At 36.9% G+C, this 19899-nt stretch overlaps 1 protein-coding gene across 4 annotated transcripts in view; it reads left to right on the top strand.

Moving 5' to 3' along the window:
• Positions 1 to 17042, top strand: part of EVI5 (ecotropic viral integration site 5) — an 85593-nt gene extending 68551 nt beyond the window's left edge. For 3 of the 4 annotated variants that reach the window (XM_085303567.1, XM_085303565.1, XM_085303564.1), the window contains one exon: positions 13248 to 17042. In XM_085303567.1, the coding sequence (XP_085159693.1) occupies positions 13248 to 13553 (306 nt within the window). In that variant the 3' untranslated portion in view covers positions 13554 to 17042. The remainder of the gene's footprint in view (positions 1 to 13247) is intronic. The other variant, XM_085303566.1, reaches the window with a different exon arrangement.
• The last annotated feature ends 2857 nt before the right edge of the window (positions 17043 to 19899 follow it).

Genomic DNA, 19899 nt, shown 5'->3' with positions numbered 1-19899 from the left:
ACAGCTACGAATGAGTTGGACGTGAATAGGTGATGGTGGTGCAAGGGTTACCTGGGGAAAGTGAAGTCTAGTTAAACTCCAACCTACTAGAAACCAAGCCTCCACTGAAGACACTTCTAGGGTGATGACTGAACTTTCCAGGCTTGCAGGTGGATTAGATCACATGGGCAAATGAGACTGAGATAAACTAGATTTGCCATTGTTTGGAAGTCTTTGAAATAGAAATCTGTAATTACTTACTCCATCAGAACTAAGGAGAGACTAGCAAGTCCAGAAAGGCTTGGATCTTTTCCAGTAACRCTTACGATTGAATTTAATATTTTTCCACTCTTTTGTCAACTTTTTTTTCTATTCTTTTTCAACCAGAGATAATAGGATTCATGAAAGGCTGGAAGGAGTGTACTGCTTGCCTTCCATGTAATACAGGTAGATACATATTTTTCTCTTGGCAGTTGTCACTTTTCCCTCATTTATTCTCATAAAACTAAGAACAGCTAATCTTGGTAAGATTTATTTCCTGCAATTAGTTTTAATCAATTTTTATGTTCTCACTTTTTAGTTTTCACTAAAATTATAATGCTGGTTAAAACTACTGTATTTAATTTTACAAAACACTTGTTTTCTTTCTCAATACTGATGAGAGTCTCATTAACACCTTCTAATATAGCTTGTTTTACTAAAGACAAATACTTTCAAAATAGATGGTTCTCTGTAAGTGTTTTCTGACTTGATAAGAGAAGTTGTCCCTGAAAGGAAATATGTTAGCCCTCAGATTTAGAGAGTAAGCATTTCAGCTTGTGGTGGAAGTTTATAGCATAATAAATCATGTGCTTTTTCTTTTACCGTATCTTGCAAGCACAGTTGGACAAGAGACCATCAGATTTTTCCCTCCCCACAAGCAAAGTTCTTACAAGGCTGCTGGACAGCTAAAAATGTAGTTGCTTTAGCAGTACGTGTCAAAGATACAGAGCCTCTGTGCTGGCGGAGTCTGATTTAAGTGGTTGTGGTCAGTCTGAGGAACCTGTGATGTGATAAGATAGCGTCTGTGAGGTCATGTGGTTTGCAAACACCCAATCTAACGTAGCAGCTTTGTCTACACAGGATAGTTAAATATATACTCTATGGTTTTGAAAAGTCAATTGCTTATTTTGTCTTTTAATTYAGCTTGTCCTTGAGAATCAAAGATGTTATATTGGCTTGGTAAGTACTAAACTGTTGCAGAAGTACAAGACTGAAYTGATCGGGAATCAATATTTCTCTCATAATTTTGGCTCCAGTATAGTTACCCTGCCCTTAATAAACATCTGGCTTTAGAAGTTATCTGTCTTAAGCAATCAACTGGCAGAAGCCTTACTGCAGAACAGAATCACTGAATATATACTGTAAACATTAGTGATTTATTTCAATTGCTTTTTTAGTGGATGGTGAGAGTATAATTAACACAGACATGTTACACTTGCCCAAAAAGGCAAGACTGGTTYCATATTAATGGCATTTAAGGATAATAAATCCATAGCCACAGGCTCCATCTTTGTATCTCTTCCTCCCTCATCCATAGGGCCTTTTAGCTCTAAACTTCTAATTTTGAACATTACAACCAGGACAGTGGCATAGTCTGTCCTCAGAAACAGAGTAGGTACGACTTTGTTCACTGCAGTGGGACTAAAGATGAGTACAACTGTTTCACTGCCACTACTGTCTAATTAGATTCAGTGATAAAATAAAGTTCATGATTATCCTTTTTAGAAATATTCCCCCCACTGCCTTTTTTTCATGATAGTATATCCCTCTATGTCAAAGCTCCAGATCAGTCTTGCAGAGGAATGTCCTACTAGTCACTGATTACAGTATGAGATGCACATAGCTAGCTATACTTCACTAAGTCTCAGTTTAGAGTTCTGGCTGGATTGCCAAAGCAAGCAAACTGATTTTAGATAATATTACTCCACTATCATAGCAACAATGAGTCTTGAGCCTTATTTAAGCTGTGTGACCCATCTGCTCTAGTATATAGAGCTGTCAGGGTCTTCACCTTATGTTTTTCACTTGCAAATCAAGTGCTGGTGATTGAAAAGTGCAGTGACTGAGGACCTAATTGTTTGAACTTACCTAAGCAGTTTTCTTGCAAAAAATATTTTGAATGTTAGCCACCATACACAGGTCACAACTCTGTTCTGCTTAAACTCAGGAGAGGAATGCTATGCATAACCAATAATATGCCTGTGTAAATTTTGTCTGAATATATGTGGGGCATACAGTGGAAATTCTTTTTGAAATTCTTTTATCACTTTCACATCAGCATTGCAGCCAGCACAGTTAGGAGCTGTTTCTGGAATCAGAGACAAAAATAAATGTTACTTAATCCACCAAAAAAAAAAGGAAAAAAAAAAAAAAAAGAAAGAAAAAAAGCCAATGTTAACTCCTGTTTTAAAAGGATAGTAAAAGTGTGAATGGTCATTTCCTGTAACTGTTACTCAGAATGAGTATGTTTTAAGTCTCTGTACCAGCCAGTACATTCTAGTTAATGCTTGAGGTTTCAGTTGTTTTTATATTTATAGATGTCTGCTCTGAAGAAAAGGAAGAATGAGATTTAGGTAGTTCCCTGGACATAATTTCAGAACAATTGCAGTACCTTCAATGCGATCATGCTGCTGTTTCAAAATAGCTGTTGCCACGTCCTCACTCCAAGTAAACACTTTCATTAGAACTCCGTGTAGGAAGGTTTCTGGGAACTTTCCTGGTTATTTATAGAAACTTCCCAGGACTGGATCAGCATAGAACTTTCCTCTTTGAATTGCATACAATCTTGTTTTAAAACAGCTTTACCAAATATTAGAAAAATACCCTCAATGGATAAAATTTGACTTATACTTACTAAATACTATTTTATTTTGAAAATAGTTGTAGTTCAAAAGTAGGGTACTTAGCACTGTTACTATTTTAATTGCACATTTGATATAGGACTTCAAAGTTTAATTTGATTACATAGCAGTAGATCAAAAACAGATTCTTTAACCATATAGTGCAGTGATCAAAAAGTCATGACCTCCCATTGATCGCTTTATTGGTTTCCTGTTCTGATTCACTGGAAACCTTCTAGTCTAAACACTTGTTGCTAGTTTTAATCTATGTCACGTTTACAATACAGCAGACTTGCATTTGCTGTGACTGATGTACAACATACATTTAACATCTTCCTTTTGGCTCAAGAGCTTTTTTAACTGATAATATTGTAAAAACATTTTGAATTTAAAATAGAAAAAAGTCAAAACTTACAGTCAGAAAATGTAAGAGCACACTCAGAGCAATCTGAAGTACGTAGTACAACTAGAGACTAGTTTGGGGGTTTTTACGCATTAAAGTTTATACAGTCTGATTCAAACTTGCTGGTGTTTATATAGACTTTGTACAGCATTTTGTACTATTATGAGACTGTGTATAACTTACAGAACCTAACAATATAAAGAATAGAGGCCAAATATTTAAGTGCTGTAAGAAGTAAGCCTGAAATGACTCACTCATGGAAATTTCTTGCTGCTGTTTTGCTGTTCACTTATGAGATGGCAGTGGTTTGAACTCTGTCTAGTGATATGGTCAGTAAAGTTCACTTGAGATAAATGTGTGCCAGCATGTTACTCTGCTTTTAAAACTTATTTTCTAAAGGATGATCCAAAAGTAATTCTCTAAACAGGAGAGTTATCACATAAACTTGGATCATAAAGAATTAATTGATGTATTTTTTCCATTTATCAATGTTATAGCATCTTATGACTGTTCTCTCTAATTCCACTCTACGTGGCTGAAAAATCTCAGTCCAGAGACTTTTAAGACAAATAGCCATATTGGTAGAGCTGAAAATTCTGGTATAGGATATTGCCATTCACTGCTGTTGTGGCTTGGCCCACAATAAACTTTGGCCAGGGCTTTAAAGTGTGTTCTGGCTCCCAGTCAGCTTCTGTTGTTGCCAGTTTCAAGGGTTTTTTGCTGCAATTGCTGTAACAAATAATGATTGATAGATCATTATGTATTAGCCTGAATTCAATTTATGAACTACAGAAACAGTTGTGCTCCCTTGAAACAGTGTGTATCAAGAAGTTTACGCATGTATGAAAGCCTGGAGACAAGAACTGGATATGGACAGATCTGGAGCCTTTCTACCATTGTGCAGTTATATGTAATTCATATGCAGTTATACTGTAAATCTGATGTCTTTGAACCCTTCTGGCATACTGAAAGTAACATTAAATAATTTCTTCTACCTGCTTCTTCCTTTTTGTCCTAAAAATCCTAACAGATCAAACAGACTTTCTTCCAAGAACCATTTCATTATACCTCAGAAGGAGGAACCAGAACTCCAAGTCCTCTAAGAATTTCTTTGACAAGTGATTTCATGTTGAATAGGTGCATATAGCATTTCTGGAGGCTGTGAAAAGGGGGGAAATGCCAGCAGGAAGCAAAAATGAAGCTATTAATTCTGAAATCATCAATACAAACAAAGCAGAGGGGTGTTTTTAGCAAAATTTTTTTTTGAAATCACTAAATTTTCACTGATCTGGAATTACTGCTGATTGTGCAGGGTTCCCATTTGAGTCATGCCAAACTCAGTCCCAAATAAATGGCTAAATGTGCAGACATGGGTCGCACAATCTTAAGTATGGTAGACTGCAGCTTGGCTCTTGCTACAGTGACTGGCTAACAACTTCATTTCAAATTACATTGCTAGATTCCTTAAAAATCAATATTTTATCTGACAAACTTCTGAGTGAATTTTTAGATGAGAAAATGAATTTCTGCATTCAAAATGTATTAAAAACAAAGTTTTATTGTGGAGGTGTTTTTTAATATATAAAATGTGTAATAATGGATTATTTACTACTAAACAAAGGAAACAATTCTGCAAACTTTCAAAGGCTGTTACTGCACACTACGTGTAAGCATGATCAAGGCATTTCCTGTCATCTTAAGTGACGGTACCTAATTCACCGGATTTTTAAACGGCAATTTCCATTTGCCTGGTTTTGCTTTAGTCTTGCTCTATTTCTCAATTAAATACTATGATTAGGATCTTTGGCACTGCATTGCAAAAATAGTTGTGGGGGGAGGGAAGCAACAGCAAATCATGAAGCTATGTATTGGTGATTCCCATCTGCTAGGGCCTCTATTTGTGAAAACTCTCTCACCCATATTAATACTTCAGGCTCATTTTAATGTAGTTTAGGTGAATTACAAAGGGAAGCAAGTGGTTTTGTCCATGTCAGTGTTCTGTTAACATTTTCATGAAATCTTCTATTTCTTTTCATTCTGAATGCATTCTTTCCTCCTTATGGACATACCTCTCCAACAATAAATTAGTGTTGAACAGCCTGTTTTTCAACCACTAGACATCTAACCATTTTTTAAAAAAAATTGTGATATTACGGTATCTCAAGGAAAGGAACACTAAATGAAACGGCATAATGCTCCATAGTTAAGCATATAATTAACTCTATTCTATCCATTTCAAAATTAGTGAGTCAGACCTTAACCTGACGCAGAATTTCTTTAGAAAATGTAAGATGACTCAAATTTGTTCTGAAAGAGTTGCAACGGCTTTTATTTTAATTTTATAAACAAAGAATTGTCTGAAAGCAGCAAATGAAGATGTAACCTTTTTTTCTTGGATTCCTCTATTAAGTATGTATCTAATGATTGTTGCAGATCTTTGTGTTGTGAGGCAGACGTGGAAAGGGAAAAGGTTCTCTTTAAAAATAATTGAATATAATTAATGCAGATCTCGATCTACAGTAATATTGTAATTTCTTCAGTTCTTAAATGTAGGGATAAATACTGCGTTGGAGAAACTGAAATGGTTTAAGTAAGAGCTCTGGGGAAGGTCATCTGTTTTCCATGTGGATATCAGTRAAGGGGAGCCCATACAGTCCTTTTGGCTGCTATCTTCCAAACTGCCCATGTTATTAGGGTGTCCCCTACAGGAGGGACAGTGGTTATCTAGCAACTGGAGCAAACTGAATAAATAGGAAATCCTGGATTTAGCACCTGTATTCCAGTCTGGTTGGTTTGGGCCTCTTGAGTCATAATTTGCAGTATTGATTGCTGATGGCTGTTATTTACAAGTTAACAATYCTAATTATGGTTGTATCTATAGCCCATCGTGTTAGAGAAAAATGCTAATGTTAACTGAAGTGAAACAGGAAATTCACCAATACTGAAATAAAAGCCACAACCTTGAGCTTTGTCTTAATAGAGTTGCAATCATAACACATTTTTAAGTTAACAAACTAGACTAAGTTTGTTTAGAGAATGTGTCACTGGGGGTCTTTACAGAGAATGCTGTCTTATACATTGTTGACTTATTTTACAGATAATCTTGAGAGCTATACAAATCGACAGGAAGTTCTCAAAAAACTGTCCTCTCTTTTGCATATGATTCACACATTTGGGTAAATTCTGCTTCATGATTGAGGAAAATGAGATGTCTTTAAAGTTCCTTTGCATTATTTTTTTTCTTTAGGATTATCACTTACTAAGTCAAATTTGTTTTTTTATTTCAGACTTTTCAAAGAGCAATAAATAATAGCATTTTATGAAAATGCTTTAATATGATTCTCTCACAAAACACACCTAGCAGTCTCCTTTACATAAGGAAGCTGACTATGTAAGGGGTTGCTTGGGGAACTTTCAAAAACCCATTTGCACTACAACCATTTAAAGCTTGCTATGGATTGTTTCAAGTGATGGATTGCTAATATTAGTTTCTGCAACTACTAGGTTTAGCTCCTGGTGTCTCCACTTATGCAGAGTTCATTTTGTGATAGTTTCAGTATGAATGTGACTCACTGTGGAAGTGCAACCTTAAATTTAAAAACAGGCTTCAGAGAGCTTAAGATCTCTAAGGACATTCTTGCATTCATGGAAGTGAAATAGTAGTATGGTAAAGGCCTGTAACCTTAACTTTTTGTTGTTCATTCTCTTTGAGTGCATCTGCAGAAATGTTTGTGTTATGATACCTAATGGACGTAATACTAACATCTCTTGAGCTGAGACTTATTTCCTATTCATTCTGTCTGTGATGCTATGACTGCTTCATTTTATTTGAGATAAACACTTATCTGAATGAAATTGTTGGGAGGATTTTTTAAAGGGATAGCATGCTAGTGTATGTCTTAATGGAGTGCGCTCTCCCATGACATGAGGGTCAGCAGTGAGTAGCAGCCAACTGTTGTAAGTATAAGAGATACCAGTTTACACTGTGGATCACTGGTTTCAGGAATTTTTAAGAATTCTAGTTACATTGCTTTTATCTATGTTAAATATAATGCAATAGATATTAAACTTAACTGACACTTCTACTTTACTTGTAGTTAGACTTTTTGACAGCTAAATCTCTTTTGATGTTCCCAAGTTGACGATCTCTTACTGTATTATAGGATAGGTATTTGAAAACACTTATGATTTGTTTCTCTTTGGCTAGACATGATTAGACTGTATTTTCAGCAACGTTTTAGTTTTCTTTTGAATCATCTTTGTTGAATAACCAGGAAATGCCCCTAAGTTTTACTACCATTATTAAGGTAGAGATGTATAAAGGAGGGATTCTGATTTTTACATACTACTTGCTGTTTAGGAGAACCACCAAAAATTCAGCAACTTTATTTTTTTAAAATATGAATTTAGCATGCTGTCTTCTACCAAAAGCAATTTTATTTACTGAAGGTGCTTTATGTTTCGATCATATTTTGATCTCAGTTGTGTATTGCATGATTACTCTATTGTGAGTAGACTAAATATTTATTGGCAAGTATTGTTAAAACCATTCTTCATCACTTCAGAATTGGGTAAATTTCAAGAATTAGTCACTAAAGTCTTTAAAAGAAAACAAACTAATACTTTAGAGTTTGACTTCTTTCAACCACTGAATTCTTGCTAAAAARAATCCTCACAGGTTCCAAAATCAGAACGTCTCCTAGAATTTGTTAGGTAGAACTTCTTATAACATGGTCCTCTAAAATTTGACTGTTTTGTATTTAAAGATCAAAGGAGCATAAAATCATACTTTGTTTGCAAATGACCAGCATCTCTCATTTAATATGGAACAAGTTTTAAATTGTATTTAAAAACTCTAAATTTCTCTTTACTCTCTCTCCTTTATGCCTGGCTTGATGAGATAGTCAACATCAGGTAAGAGCTTTATTTTGAGGTCTAAGGATCTGATTGTTAATGCTCTATCTGCCGTTCTTCAGCTCCTCTGAATTTGTGAAAGTATRCTGTTACCCTTTAAGAATATGTATAATTAGGGTCTTTTCATATGTTGAAGTAGGATATACAGTTTGTCTTTAAAATATTTAATCCTTTAGGTACATAAAAACATATAAAGGCAAGCATCRTAATTATTAACACTTTGTTCTTGATCCAGCCAGCTTTTGAAGGAACAACAATGAAATACATTTTGGTCGGACAACGTTACTATCTTTGAARCGTCTTAAAGACCATGTGATTAAGGACACAGTACYACGTGAAGTGAAAACTGGATTAAAGTTAGTCATCTAGATCAGAACAACCTTGATTTGAGATTTAAAAGCAAAACAGGTGGGTTTACCCAACCTGTCTTTTTTACGGAACTGATCAGGTCTGAGATTCTTGCAAAACTGAAGCATTAAACAATAGAGATTCAGCTGAGTGCCACTCATCAGGGGTTAGACAAGATCTAATTCCTTTCATATGAAGGACAGCCAGTTCCAATGCTGAACCACTTTAACTAGTTCGTTCTTACACGCCTCTGTTTTCTTTTGTGACTCTAAGGTATAAGTCTATATTCTGCTAAGATTGCTGCAAGAAAAAGGCCATTCCTTTTTCCTGGAGATGGAATAACTTTACTGTTAAAGGTAGAGAGAAAAAAGTGTGGGGTTTTTGTTTGTTTGTTTKTTTTCCCCTGGGTCTTTGCCCAGACTTCCTGTGACTTTGATATGCTATTTGGCTACTTTAACAAAAAGAACTTGTCATGATACTTTTAGTACTTTAACCTCCTTTTCATGTTCAAATAACTTGCTGGTGCCAAGGATCTCCAGAATTCCCTCTTAAAATTGAGTGAGCAGATGAGCTTCAATGGAAATAAATTTAAGGTAATCTATCTGTGGAAAAATCTAAGCTGTACTTGTACAATGGCAAACATAGAATTGGTGCTTACACTTCAGGAAAAGATGTTTTGGAGTCATCACTGAGAGTCTTCTGACATCACTGGCTTAATATGCAGCAGCAAAAATGGCTCACACAATGTTGGGCATCAACAGGAAGTATATTAAGAACAGCATAGTGGGGGGTCATATTGACACTGTAAAATCTTGGTGCACTGCTAGTCTCCATGCATCCAGCTGCATGTAGAGAAGTTAAAGAAGGGCAACTGAATGATCAGTAGGCTCGAATTGCTATTTTGAGGAGAGAGAGAGACTAGAAAGGCTGGGACTCCTCCATTTGGAGAGAAGGCTGAGGGTAAGCGTTATGATCAAGACTTAAGAATTATGACTGCAGAACTTTTTTTTGACAAGTCCTCTACATTACTAGAGCTGGGGGAGTACTTGCTGAAACAAGCAGGAGATGAGTTTAAAACAGATAAAGAAGTTTCTGGAACTGAATGCCAACAGGAAGCTGTGGAGGTAGAAATATCAGCAAGTCTGAAAACTCAGTCACAGACAAATCACCCATAAATGGATGCTGAAACTATTAGGCAGAGCTGTACTGTCTGCTACAACAGTTCTAGATCGGTGAGTGAGGACTTGCGAATATGAATGGAATGGACTGTAAAAATTGGCCATGTTCACAGAATCACAAAGCATGAGGTTAGAAGAGATCTTTGGAGATCATCTAATTCATATGCTGTCCTTAAAAATAAATAAATAATTAAAAAAAAAAAAGTTCTGTTATCACTGTTGGAATACTGGGCTGATAGACCATGGTAGTATACGGTAACMGGAATATACATCCAGTTGATCATGCTTTTTATGCATCACTGAATCAGAATTACTCAAGTTGGAAGGGACCCTGGGAGGTCTGTAGTCGAGCAGCCTGCTCAAAACAGGGTCAGCACTGAATTCAGACTAGGTTGCTCAGGCCTTCATCTGATCAGATGTTGAAAACTGCTGAAGATTGRGTTCTACGGTCTCTCTGGGCATCCTGTTCTAATGCTTAACTATTCTTTTTGCATTTTTTTTCCTTTAAATTCAGTCAAACTCCTGTTTTGAGTTATGATCAGTGTGTCTTCTCCCAGCATGCATTTCAGTAAAGAGCCTGGCTCTCTTTTCTTAGTATCCTCCTCTTACATACTGGAAGGCTATTAAGTGTCCCCTTCCTCCAACTTCTTGAGGCTAAACAAGACCATTTCCCTTGGTCTGTCATCCTTGGACATAAACTTCAGCCCCTTGACTGTCTTAATGCCCTTCCACTGAATCTTCCACCTATCAACCTCTTGTATTGAGGGGAGGAGTGGGGTGACAGGTCCAAAATGGAGCAGACTCAGTCTAATGAGTGCTGGGTAGAGAACAACTGCTGCTTCCTGTGATGCACTGCCTATGCCTTTGTCAGCACAACCCAAGATGCTGGTTACTTTTGCTACCAGGGGACAGTGCTGATTCATATTTAGCCTACTGTCTGTCTGGACCCCCAGATCCTCTTCAGCAGAGTTGCTACTGAGCCAGTCAATCCTCATAACAAAAATGCTATGTTACAGTGTTTGTCAGTGCTTCTAGCTGGGCTGACCTTTTTTCAAGCAGATGGAGATGGGTTTGCATCGCAGTTATGTGACTGCATGGCTGCAGACTTGTTGCATATGTTCTGTACAGTGCATTGGTATTTGGTAGAGGTCTGGTTCCCCTTGGATGTTAGAAGAAGGGGTTCATTCTCCTTGGATGAAGAAGGTTGCCCAGAAAGCAGGCAAACATCAGGCTGCAGGCCAGAAGTGCGTCTAGAAGGTCACAGGCTGTGCATCCTTTCCTTAAAATAGTAAAGGACAACATCAGACTATTTGTCCAAACTCAGTTTAGAATTTGGCAAAGGCTATGTCTATTTATGAATTTTTTCAATAACACCAGTCATATTTGGTATGTGGAAAGGATTTTGCCTGAAAGTATGAAGCCATGTTTCTGTCATGTTACCTAAATAACGTTCATCTGAAGGTATCATGTATTGAAGAAGACAGCTTGTATTCATGTATTCAAGGAAACAGCTGAGATCTGTGGCTTGGCCTTCTGAGTGTTTAAAACAATTAACATTGAATATAAGTTCTGTAGTTAAGGTAAAACAGTGGTTAGCAGTTCAGACCTAAAAAGCACATGATTTCTTACTCTAATATAAAACCTGTCACTTGTTTGGAGGGACTTTCTCCTGCAGTTAGGGGTGCGGAGGAATTGTTATTTGTTTTTCTGGTTGGGCTTTTTTGTCTTAGGGATTAAAATGATGCTTATTTTGGATACTCCATGTGGATCTGACATGTAATACAGGGTATTTTAGGGATATTACTTCTAAGTTCTAATGTGCAAGAGTGTATCAGGCTTTCTGTATCTAAGTACATAAACTTGTAAGAATTACTTATTTTAGATGCACATTACTGTCCAATGTATAATATGACATTAACAGATTTCACTTGCCTTCTGAATTATGTTGTATACATAAGAACTTTTTTTTGCTTGCCTTTACTTGGGGAAATTCCTTCTGAAACAACTGCAGCCCATGTATATGAAAAGAAAATGTAAAGACCAACTTTACACATACTTAAAATGAAGGTCTAGATCTACAGCATGTACTAATATTTCTAACATGGACAATGATGTACATTAAAAGTGATGTCATACTTGCAGCTTTTACTTGCTGTCAACATCTGATTTGAAGGCTTCTAGCATACTTGTGAATCTTGTAGTCTTTTTTTCATCCTGTGCATAAGCCCATGGAAAGTACAGAGATTTCTTCTCTGGATGAGCAGGTAAAACTATATGTTGGTATCATTAGCAAGGACCTGTATGCACTATTTCTTTTCGAGGTGAATATCTTTTCAGATCTCAAACCTCAAATAGATCTGTGATGCAAGTAAAGCAGCTCTTCAGGTTTTTCTTCCTGCTATTTTCCACATCTTTGTTATTGTGAAGAGCTGCTTACAAAGTAACTTTTGATACATCTTCCTTTTGAAGCGCCCAGAATAGCTTGAGGAAGTTTCTGTAAAGCATTTTTAATGCCTTTCTACGTCCTTAGGATTTTTATCATTATGCTCTCTCAAATGGTCGAACGGGCTGTAATACAGTTGCTACTATAAGATAGCAACGATGAAATTCTAAGAAATAACCTCAAGAATATCTTCAGAGAGTTACAACTATTTTTCACTAAATAGAGGATTTTCTGGACTTTAAAGTGTTAAGTTTTACTTCTTGAATAACTTGAACACATGGTTATAATAGTTCATCACTCCAGCACAATGCATTTGAAGTTAAATATGTACATCCATGGTCTGATCATCATTTTTGTTGTTTGATGTTCTTGATGTGCTCTTAGAATTAAAACTAGTCTATTTATGTTGTATGAAGAGAGGTTTCTCTTACCTTGTGATCTGAAATCTTATCTGCACTGAAACAGAAAATGGAAAGACACTTGGTCTTGCACTGTAGACCGAACTAAGTATTTCTCTTCAATGCTGGTTTCCTCTGGCTAGAAGAAACAGCAGCAATATTCACTTGGGCTCTTTGGAGAGAGAGGGAAGCTTTTTATCAAGTGAGAAGGGGAGGTGATAAGCAGAGGAAGGAATAGAGCTGTAAAAGGTAAGACATAAAGGCCAAAAGCACTGACCAAATAAAGGCTACTCTAGAAAAAGCAACTGCCTAAGCCATCCTCATAGAGATGTTAAAGATGGAGTAAATAGCCTAGAAGAATTTGTGCTTAAGTGTTCCTGGGTACCTTGATGTATATATGTATTTTTAAAATTTTCAGACTTAATACTCTGGGAGTCGAAGGAGAATTTTGGAAAGTGTCAAGGACTGTTTAAGATCTCCTTTCAAGGCTTCTGCTTGGGCAGACAAATGAGTCACTTTAGCAGTTCTCAGTCTAGCTTGGTTTTCAAGTGATCATCAAATGTGTTCCTTCTAAGTCTATATAATTTAATTCATTAAAGGTTCAGAGATGCCTTTTTTGGAAGTGTTTTTGTTTTATTTTTATTTCTACTGTCAGACTTTTGAATTGTGATTAACTGTTAACATTTTTTTTAAAAAAAACAGATCAAATGCCTAAAAGGCCAGAGAGACTTCTCAGACCAACCCACTTTTGATGGGATTCACATTGTCAACCATTTCACAGGAGATGATGAATCATTTCATTCTTCTGATGAAGATTTTATAACTAACTCCATACAGGAGACCGGGGTGAACTTTCACCTGCGTAGGAGGACTGGTCAGATGGCTCTGGATCCAACAGTTGTAGAAAGCAGTGACAGTGATACTGAGGAAAGCACCCTCCAGACTGGGAGTTCAGGCAAAGCTATCTCCAAGCAGAGAAGAACAGAGTCTTACTCTACTACTGTGTGATCATCACTGTGACTAGAATTGAAGACTTTCATATTTCTATAAGGGTTAAACTGTCAGAAAACTTGAAAGTGTCCAGCAATTGGTTTGGGTAACTATTGGATCTTGTCTGGCCTGTAATACATACACACATACTGTCTGTCTGCCTTCTCTCTTTGCCAAATCTTGCTGATGACATACCATTGCCATAGAACAGGCTAGGAAGAAGTTGATGGATGACAGTTTTAACAGTATTACTGAATGTTCCCTGGTTCAGAAAATACAAATATAGATTTCCTTAATGGATACCATTTTTGCTGTTCACAAACATGGAAACTATTTTCTTCAAAACAAATTGCTCTTGTGCAATACTACCTGCTCTGAACAAATGTGTATGTTTTACATTGTTATCCATGTGTGATCAAGATGGATGAAAACAAACCATCTGATCATGACATATATAACTATCTTGTRCTTCTTGATTACTTTTGTCTTTGTTAAGGGTATTGGATGCCCACAGGAGACCTAAACAGAAGCCTTTATCTGTGTTACTTCATAAATGCAAATACTGGTCACTAAAGTCATAACAGATTTTTTTGATTATTTTGACTTTATGTGCATCTGCTTTTGATGTTGCTAAATAATACCTGGTCTGCATATATTAACTACCATGTTTATTTTGTACATATTTATATACCTGTACCAAGCTGAAAATGTACATTACACATTTTATATGGGGAATGTAAATGTTGCAATATGACTGTCTGGCATTCTAGCAGGAGAATGAATTCTGTATATACACACTAGTAGTCAATTATCAAATAAAGGCAAAACACTAACCTTAGGTTTAATTTCAGCCTAGCTACACTAACAGGTTCATGTATAACTGAAATGCTTGTTCAGAACACTATTGACTGAAATCTTTTAACTTACATATATATGTAATGCTAATAAATTTTTCATGATTTAACAAGGTGGCAGCATTTACTGTTTAGTTGCTTCTAAGGTACAGGCCTTAGTTATCACTCTACTCCAGAGCTAAAGTAGTCCAAATATGGTCAAAAATTACTCCCAACTGGCTTAGTTTGCGGTTCTAATGAAGGCATGCTCAGTTCAATAAAAATACATGCTTTGATTTTTAGTTTTATGTTGGGGAATAGTTAGGAGATAAATACTGCCCTGTCAACAAAAGAAAATAGGCATGATTCAACAGTGCAATAGGTGCTGAGCACTGCTTTCTTGAACGCTGTCCTGAAGGTACAGGTCTTTAGTTTACATCAACATGGCCCTAACTTCTTGAACAACACAACCTCATCCTCTTAATAGTTGTCATAGGAATACTCATCTGATCTCTCAGATGCTTTCTAGATAAGAATATTCCATGTAGTGGCTACTATAGCTGCCTTGTATAAATAAACAATCCTTAAAACTTGTTTACTAGTGATATTGCAACTGTTCTATTAACGTAGGCAATGCACAAGTCAGTACTGACAAATCAGCACACACACCACATATTGCTTCTTGCAGGTTAGTATCTGCTTAAAATTTCGCAAGTGCTGAAGCATACTGCTGAACAGTTCACCAGTCCTCTTGGGCATTCACAGCATTTTGCTAACTTCTCAGTATATCTTTGGAATAACTCCTTTTAAAAAGCCAATAGAATTTAAGGGGAAGAGTGGCATTTATAAAAAAAAATAGGGATAGGGAAAGCTGCATAGAAGAAGCAAGTTCTGTCAGCTGTAGTATTTGCATAGATGCTATCTAATTTAAGTCTCAAAGCAGGCAGGTGACAAATCTATTACCTATCTACAGTTCCTGGCTTGCTTCTGTTATTGCTGCAAGAAGTCCCCGTGTTCTACTAGTGCCTATGTAGTTCCTAGCACAGTTGGTGGAAATTGCCATCTCTGAGGGTTAGCTGACATTGGTTCTAAAACCTGTTGGAAATTTCAGATATATGAAACCAAGTCAAAAGCCTTTTTGTTCACTCTCAAATAACAGTTGCCTTATTTCCCCCCCCCCCATGAGCATTGTGATAACTTCTGTTTGCACCTGGATAATTGTTCAAGAGGATAGGTGACAAATGTTATGTTGCCTGTCATCAATACCAGCTGCAAGTCTCTTTTGAAAGTAATGTTCTGTAATAAGTAGCAAGAGCAAAATTCAATTGGAGAGCCATAAAATCCTGTATGTTTGAACAGTGAAGTGTTATGATTTTGCAGTAACTGCCGTACTGCTCCATTGATAAGATCAGTTAGCAAGGGTTATTTAATGAGCTTTTGTCTTTTTATTTGTACTAATAGTACAGACACTGAATAACAGCATAAATAAAAATACCATGGAAAAAGCAAAAAGCTTTGTCCAAATAACTGTGTCTGTTTTAGAAATCAAGGTGAACCACTGGACGTGCTACATTTTCAGAAGACTTGAATTACACACAAAATGGAAGTTATCCTTGTAAGACAACCTAGCAGAGGCTATGCAAAATCATCCCTTTTTTTCTTACGCATTCTGCCAATAAGGACACTAATTGCTTTGCCTATGTGTATTATGATTCAAGTATTCACCAAAATAGATGTTGATTTGTCAACAGCACAGATAGTATATTTATTCATGTAAATAAATAAAGCACACTAATTCTACTACATTGCATGACCTTGCTTGTGTGATCTTCTAATAAATGTGATTGTTAAACTTGCTTTCTTGCTATGTGCAGGATTCAAAAGATATATGTCAAAGTTAAAAGTGGAGGTTAATAAAAGCATGTAAACACAAAAGGTAGGCTGCTTAAATTGCAGATGTTGCAGCTGAGAAGGCAGTTAGGTAAAGAGTAAGCAGGTAAGGGGAATGTCCTGCCATACACCAGGTTTGGTGGTGAAAATGTTCCTGGTTCCTCAATCAGATAATTAAATCTTTTCACTGGAAGTGGAAAGGTAACTACTCAAACTCTCCATCAGGAGGTAAGAAAAACCTCAATACTTAAATTTTTTATTCCCCCAGGCTAAGAGGAACTAATGAAATTTGTGGATTAGACCTTTTTAATGTAGGACTTTTGATTTTATTAATGCTGCTATAGTTGTGAGTCTCTCTTATTCTGTTTATTGTACCTCAATAAAACTTTACTTAAAAGAAGCTTATAACATTTGTGAAAAATTGAGAAAAATGATTAGTTGCAGGAAGGAGTACAGCTGTGAGAGCTAGAAACATCTATTGGCTGTTTGCTCATTCTTTGGCAAAATACAGGCCTCACCTACATACGCATTAACCGAAGTACCACTTTCAGCTAAAATTTTCAACTGTATGTGTGAATGCCTATATTATTTTAACTGAAATATATTCCCATAAAACAGATCAAACATAAGTGAGAAGCATCCACACAGGAGTTTGCATAAATTTAACAAAACCACTTTGTAAATCATGTAAAATTGTACTCATTCAGTACTTGTGCCCATTTTGTGGAACAGTGGCAAAGAAGAAATTGCATGTTTAATTAAACAACTATTTTATATCAGAGAATGGGATAGTGACTTTGATCTAAATGTGTTGCTCATGTAAAATTTACGTTTTAAGTTAGAATGACCTAAAGATACATCTGCATAAAAATATTCACATTTCAGAATAGAGGTGCTGCTAAAATGTTTAACTGCAGAGATTGCTAAAAATGTTAGTGGTTTTGGTTGCTTGTCAGTATGTGTGGAAGGTTGAGGATAATGCRAATCCCCTAGGAGAGTCATTAGGCTAGTCTCTGAGACTAAATTCAAAAGTCAACCTATAAAATAGTCTTCAGTCCTACCTAAGTGGAAATCACAGTACTAATTTTAATTATGGACTAACTATTGATTCCTCTGTAATTCTGTGCACTGATGGAAAAGGAAAGCCGTGCACCTGCTAATGGATTTCTGGACTTAGTTTACTGAAGTTCTAGTTCATTCAGTGAAATACTGTTATCAGAATAATTAAAAGAATATAATTTATGTAGTTCTCTGAGCATTTTTTACAAACTGAATCAAGACAGTAAAAGTCAAATAAATGTATCCAGTAGCCTTTAGCACGAAACAATGAATGATAGAATGAAAAGCACACAGTATCTGTAAATTGACTTGCAAGATACCCTCTATATAGCATCCTCTAGCTTCTTGGAACAAAGAAAACATGCTAACGCATGCATGCCTACACACATGGACACTGATTGATGTAAGTACTAGCTCCAAGATACAACAGCTTAACATCACTCCTTTCAAGGAATTAATACTGATTAGTTGACTCATTTCACAATTATAAAATACAAAAGCAAAAGCTATAAGGTAGTCTTAGAACTGGACACTTAACTTGCATAAATGACTGAAATTTCTGGTGTTTAGTGACAATAGTAAAAATTAATTCAAAAGCAATCTCTCCTTCTGAATTAACAGAAAGGGTGACTGCTAGACTGTAAAGAAACTGAAAAGTTATTTAAGATCTCACAAGAATCATTATTTTAAAATTTCCATTCATGCTAACCATGTAATTTTACGTTATAATACCTGTGTCTCCTGTCAAAACCAGGGTTTTATTGTGGCTGGGTACTCTATAAATGTGCCTTACTTAGAATGTTCACATCAGACTCCCACCTTGAGAACTAAAATCCCTGAGACCRTTTTGAACAGTCTAAATTCTGAAACTCACTGAAGCAACTTTCTTCTATTCCAAATACAGGAATGTTCTGGGACTACTCCTTGCCATTCCAAGCTGGCATCCCCCTTTTTACCCTAGCCTTCAACACCAGCTAACTTTGTCTCTCCGGTTTGTGCTCACAGTAGTCATCATTTTTTCTAACGTGCTGTGAGAGTAGCAGATGACGTTATTTGGGTTTCCCCAGAGTTCAAAAAAGTATCTATCAAAATTGCTAATTAAAGTCTCACATATTTACAGCACGTTCTTATGCCATAAAATGGTGGCGAAAAGGGTGCTAAGAAAATAACAGAAGCAATAAACAGGAATTTTTAGAATAATTAAATATTTTAAAAAGGTGTAAGGAAATTAAAGACATTCTTCCCAATGTATGCACAGTGCGAGTTCTAGCAGTTTCTTGCAATTAAAGTGTTCTGGATAGCTGCGATTTCAGGTTCTATCACACCTAAATGTCCATGCTTAAGAGTTCAATCTCTTTGCTATTTGCTCCCAATCCTGATTTCTAGCCATGAAAAAATGTGTCTCTTCTTTTACAGACCAAGCAACTAACCTGTCAAATCCTGGTCCTCAGTCCTTCCATCACAAAGTGTTTCATCATGTTTGACCACAAAGTTCCTATCTGTATCCCATCACTTTTGTTACCTTATCTGAGGTCTTCTTAGCTCTAATAGTGATGTCAGACAGCTCCTGTAAATACAGTGCAGTGAATTGCATTGAGTAGCTCTTCAGTCTTAAGCATATGACTGCTCCCACACATGATCCCACACTAGATTAAACCCATCCTTTTATTTATCCCTCCATCTTTTGTCACTATGGGTTAATAATAATGTACTTACCATTGTATTCAGATGTATCTTAGCAAATTTTGATGTTTAACTTGGAATATTACAGGTTATTTGGGAGGAGCATTAAAGCAGCTCTATTGAAGTCCCTTACTTAAACTTTGCATGAATTCCACTTTCTGCAAACTCACAGGTGTTGCTGCTTGGCTTTTACCCATTTGGGTTTTATAATAGTATTCTCATACTTTTCTTACTGTGACAAATAATGACTGCTGCATACACAAGACCACCTTAAAGATTACTAAACTGCTGCACATAGGTCACACAAGAATACCAATAACCAAGAATAAAGACTGTCTCTTCATCCCTGTTCAGTGTGCCCACTCTGCCATGTTTCCACTCCAAACAAGCTCCTACCTGGGATAATGGAGGGAAAGAAGCCCAGGACAGTGGATGCCAGGGGCTGCCTTCAGCCCCTGTGCATGGATTGCAGCAGCTGMAACACCTTCTGTCCCTTGTTCAGTAGAGATAGCAACTCAGTGGTATTTCCGAGCTACAAGATGAAATGCATGAGGGGCGATTTCCAGACAGAAAGGGGCAGAAGTCCACTAGATCCAAAAAGTTCATGCATTGCAGCATGAGCCTGGGCCGGCAAAGCTGAGAGGGAGCGGGAGAGGAGGCAGCACGGCCGAGAGGCACAGAGGCCGCTGCCGGCTCAGGCTCTGCCTCGCGGGCGGCAGCTCCTCAGGGGAGCYCTCGGGTACGTGGCAACCACCGGGCGCCTTTGCCGGCTTCCCGGACCGGGCGAAAACGGGGAGCCAGGAACTGGGGAGAGGAGGTGCGAGAGGCGCAACTGTGAGGGGGCGTCACCTGCCCGCCCGCCGCGGGGGGAGGAGCGGCCCCTTCCCGCCGCCGCGGGC

Source organism: Rhea americana, unplaced genomic scaffold (genome assembly GCF_003343005.1).
Source record: "Rhea americana isolate MKP2758 unplaced genomic scaffold, rheAme1 scaffold_2, whole genome shotgun sequence".
NCBI classification, from domain to species: domain Eukaryota; kingdom Metazoa; phylum Chordata; class Aves; order Rheiformes; family Rheidae; genus Rhea; species Rhea americana.
Note: the sequence above shows the minus strand (reverse complement) of the source record. Positions and strands in the feature narration are given on the sequence as shown.